The sequence below is a fragment of the Saccostrea cucullata genome, unplaced genomic scaffold, assembly GCF_032062105.1.
Source record: "Saccostrea cucullata isolate Sc308-1 unplaced genomic scaffold, CSIRO_AGI_Scuc_v1 ctg9769, whole genome shotgun sequence".
NCBI classification, from domain to species: Eukaryota; Metazoa; Mollusca; class Bivalvia; order Ostreida; family Ostreidae; genus Saccostrea; species Saccostrea cuccullata.
In genome coordinates, this window is record NW_026924430.1 from 11,970 (window position 1) to 16,157 (window position 4,188).

The 4,188-nt window shown below is 35.2% G+C and overlaps 1 protein-coding gene across 5 annotated transcripts; it reads left to right on the plus strand.

The window, feature by feature from the left end:
- The first annotated feature begins 1,159 nt into the window (after positions 1 to 1,159).
- LOC134266404 (uncharacterized) lies at positions 1,160 to 3,828 on the plus strand. Of its 5 annotated transcripts, XR_009991969.1 has the most exons (5): positions 1,160 to 1,272; positions 1,657 to 1,800; positions 1,960 to 2,052; positions 2,179 to 2,348; positions 2,755 to 2,938. XR_009991969.1 is itself a non-coding variant. In XM_062748650.1 (4 exons), the coding sequence occupies exons 2-4, from the start codon at positions 1,686 to 1,688 to the stop codon at positions 3,545 to 3,547; spliced, it is 378 nt and encodes a 125-aa protein (XP_062604634.1). In that variant the 5' UTR covers positions 1,160 to 1,272; positions 1,657 to 1,685; the 3' UTR covers positions 3,548 to 3,810. The 5 variants fall into 5 exon arrangements, 4 of the variants coding, with proteins under 4 accessions (XP_062604634.1, XP_062604633.1, XP_062604632.1 ...); XM_062748650.1 differs by lacking the exons at positions 1,960 to 2,052; positions 2,179 to 2,348; positions 2,755 to 2,938 and adding exons at positions 3,198 to 3,308; positions 3,396 to 3,810; XM_062748649.1 differs by lacking the exons at positions 1,960 to 2,052; positions 2,179 to 2,348; positions 2,755 to 2,938 and adding exons at positions 3,198 to 3,308; positions 3,396 to 3,810 and having other exon boundaries at positions 1,167 to 1,251.
- Positions 3,829 to 4,188: the final 360 nt, after the last annotated feature.

Here is a 4,188-nt window from a genome sequence, read left to right on the forward strand (position 1 = left end):
TGGAGCACACTTCGTGATACAGTGTAAATTATAGCCTTCGAGTGTCTTGGGCCCTCCACAAAAAACACTGGATTGATGAGAACCGTGCTGAGATCACGCAGCTTCTAGATAACAAACATGGCGCTTACATGTACTATTGATGATCCCATCTCCACCTCAGTTCCTCTGAGGAACGCTCACAGCACAGTACAGCAAAAGCTTCGGGATATGCGAGATTCCTGCCTGAATGCCAAGGTTGAAGAGATCCAACGCTACGCAGAATCTCATGACAGGAAGAACTTTTACTGTGAACTGGGGAAGTCTACGGGCCAACTCCATCAGGCTCATCACCTCTCCTCAGTGATGACGGGTTAACAGTCATCACAGAGAAGGAAAAGATACTCGACAGGTGGGCGGAACATTTTAATGGCGTTCTGAACCGCCCTTCTACCATCCACGACGAAGCCTTCAACCGACTGCCCAGGTTCCCATCAACCATTCACTGGACGCCGTTCCCTCGTTGGATGAGATCAAAAAAGCAATTAATTTGCTGTCAACACGTGGTGGGTACTCTATATCAGCTGAGATTTACAAATAAGGGGACGTGACTCTAGTCGAAAAACTCCTTCATCTGTTTGTGCGAGGATCGGCATGACCATTCACCCCCGAGCCCATTGTCCAGGTCAACCCCCTCCTCCACGAAGATAAGACAGTGGTCATCGTCGTCACCGACGGACGAAGAACTAAACTATTATATGTGAGTTGGTATTCATCTTTTTCGTTATACAAATTTATGAGGTACAAGTAATTGTTGATTAGAAGTGGTTAAAATATGCAATGTTTGTTAGAATTACGGATAGTAACTCAGTTAATGCTCTTTTAATATGTTCATCATATCTCTAAGTATATGGCATGTCAAACGTTGCAATATTTGATAATCTTGTGATGTATATTCAATATCTTGTGATGTATGTTCGAAATCTTGTGATGTATATTCAAAATCTTGTGATGTATGTTCGATAATCTTGTGATGTATATTCGAAATCTTGTGTCAGATGTGTGTTCTACAATTCAGTGATGCGTGCAATATGACGCAACAGTACTTCAGTAAAGTAAGGACAAATTTCATTGGTTGGAAATAACGAAAGTAGCTGAAGCGATTGTTTACGGGAAAACTATATTTATTACAGCACTAATTACGAGATGCACGAGTGTTGACCCTGGTGACATGATGGAGATATTTCGGCCTGCTAGGGAAAAAACTCAGTAAACGTAGATATATTGACAAAATTTGTAGGTACTTGTAACGATATGTCACGATACTTTATTGTCAGATACAGTATTTATACATACATGCTAAAAAGTTAAATCTCGTAGTAATCAATACAGCAGAAGAATAATGAAGAGTATACTACAAAAACTGCAATTTGCAGCAAGGTTAATTTTTGTTTAACAGCTGTTTTTATTACATTTTATTTCGTATTATTACTACCAAATACTGCTACCGTTTGTTAATGTTATGCACATGGTTATCTTGTACGTGCAAGTAAATGTAACATTTAATAAAATAATGAAAAAAATAAGTCATTTAGGCTATGATTTGATAATAACATGCCAAATATACATGTTTTGCTTTTTAATTCTCCTTCACTCAGTCTTTGTATAATATATTTTTAGACGAGCTGATCGCCAACCAGGAGATCAGAATGATCGCATCTGCTCCTGCCACTTTAAGGATGGTAAGAAGGAGGGGGACCCTGCATATTTTGCATGGAATGAAGGAAAGGCCATGGATTTCTCTGATCCTGAATGTACAAAAAGGTGAAATTATTTTTCAAAATATGACTGACATCTTGTTTTTGGATGGTGGGTGGGTGGAGTTTAATTGAGAATATTTTACTAAAAATCTTTAAAAGGGTACATGTATAAACAGAGTAGCTTACAACTGAATAAAAGAATATTCAAGTTTATTTTACAAAGGAGGAAAAAACTCAAAAGTGAGGAGTCCCTGTCATCTCACAGATGGACCAGTTGCAGATTCTAAAAGCACCAAAATGTCAAGATCAAGAAAAAGTAAAGCTCATTTAAAACACCAATGGTGACAAATGACCAACACTGAAACATTTTCAATAATTTTTAATAATATAACAGTTCTTTTAACTGTACATCAATTACTCATAATTTACAATATATTTTCAGTTAATATCAGAGCACAACTACTCAGCATCCTGCACATTTAACTGTACTCAAGAAATGCAGCGCCTCTCAACAGAAATACGACAACTGGAAAAGGAATTCTTGCCCTAAAAATAGAGTCTAGTAAAAGGAACCCAATGTCAATTCACTATATTAAAGACAACGAAGAGAAGGTACATTTAAAGGAATTCCACTTGTGATTTCCTATTTTCTAACAATTTCAGTAAAACGTGTTGCCGTTGAGGGATGAACATCTTAGATTGACTGTTATGTTAACATATTTTCTTATTATCATTGAGTTCATAATATTTAAAATAACAGAAAAAAAAATCATTTAATTTGATCTTTGGGTGAATAATATCTAAAACCTTCTCTGTATAAACCATGTTTTACTCTATGACGACAATTTTTTATCAGAACACTAAATGTCTCATTTCAACAGTTTTTAAATAAATGCATAGTATGGATAGTAGCAAACCTGACTGTGACTAATATTGTTATTACTTAAAACTAATTTATCTACAATCTTTTCAGTTTTTGGAAATATTTTAATCAGTATTAAAACAAATTTAATTTCAGATGCTTTTGTATACATCCCTACAGTATGACAGATCTATTCGAAATCTTAGTCAGATTGTTACAACGATTTAAACTCGATTATTAAATGGTTGGACTCCTTCAATGAAAACAGAGGACCAACTGCTCATTGTACTAATGAAGTTAAAACTCAATCTACGGGACACTGACTTGGCTCATAGATTCTGTGTCAATCAACCAACAATTTCGAACATCTTTTTTCATACCCTTGTTCATGCACTTCACAAGATGCTGTCTGATGGCGAAGTCAATGAATGTTTTCCAAGTCAGCTTAAATGCAAAGGTTTGTTTTAAAATTTATCATAATGACTTGCAAAAATTTAATGCAATTAAATTTATTGTATTCTTGAAAGTTTGACTGAAACACAATTTTTTTTTACACAATTACAAATAATCAAATTAATTTTTTTCCAACTTTTTTTCAGGGTCTCTGCCAAAATCTTTTGAGGATTTTTCCTCTGCTAGAGCATCCATGGATGCAATTGAAACAACCCAGGACATCCCAACACATATGGCCAATCAGGCCATGGCCTACAGTTTGTACAAAAGTCGCCATACTGTTAAAGCGGTAACTTGCGTGGCTCCAAATGGTGCACTTACATTTTGCTCCATGCTGTACCAAGGTTCTACTTCTGATGTAGCTATTGTACGTCACAGCCAAGTTTTACGAAAGTTCAAAGCTGGAGACCTTATTTTGGCGGTCAAAGGTTTCACCATTCATGACCAGTTGCCCCAGGGTGTCTGCTTAAATATACCAGCTTTTTTATCGACATGAGGCCAGTTTACCAAACAAGAAGCAGCACTGTGTTACAAGATTGCTAAAGCACGTATTCATGTGGAAAGAGCCAACGAGAGGATAAAGAATTACGAGATTCTCCGTCACATCCCATCTACTTACAGACCAATCTCAACAAAAATATTTCAACTCTGTTCTTGTCTTGTAAACTTGCAAGCTCCACTTTTGAAAGAAATTACTTAAAGATACATGTACTTATCATAAATTTGCATTGGTGTGTGACAGTATGTTAAACTAAACAGTAAAGATATTCATACCAAAGTGCAAAGGATAAGTGCAAAGGATAAGCAAATTTTGATTTGTTATCAATGTCAATGGTTATACTTGTTAACTTTGTAGTACTATGTTGTAATACATGTACTTCAGAAAATGAAAATCCCTTTTGTTAGCATGGATTTATTACAAGAATTAATGTTTGGCAATTCCATTCTTCATTTGACAATATAATTTGGAAGAGGGTTTACTTATAATCTTAAATCTCTAGTTGCAAGTATATTAACCTTTAAAGCACAACTCAACAAATTCATGTTTTCAACAATATATCTATTAAGAAAGACAAAAATGTTACATCTTGAGAAGAAGATTTTTACAGAATTTTCCTATATATTTCTATGTTAAAC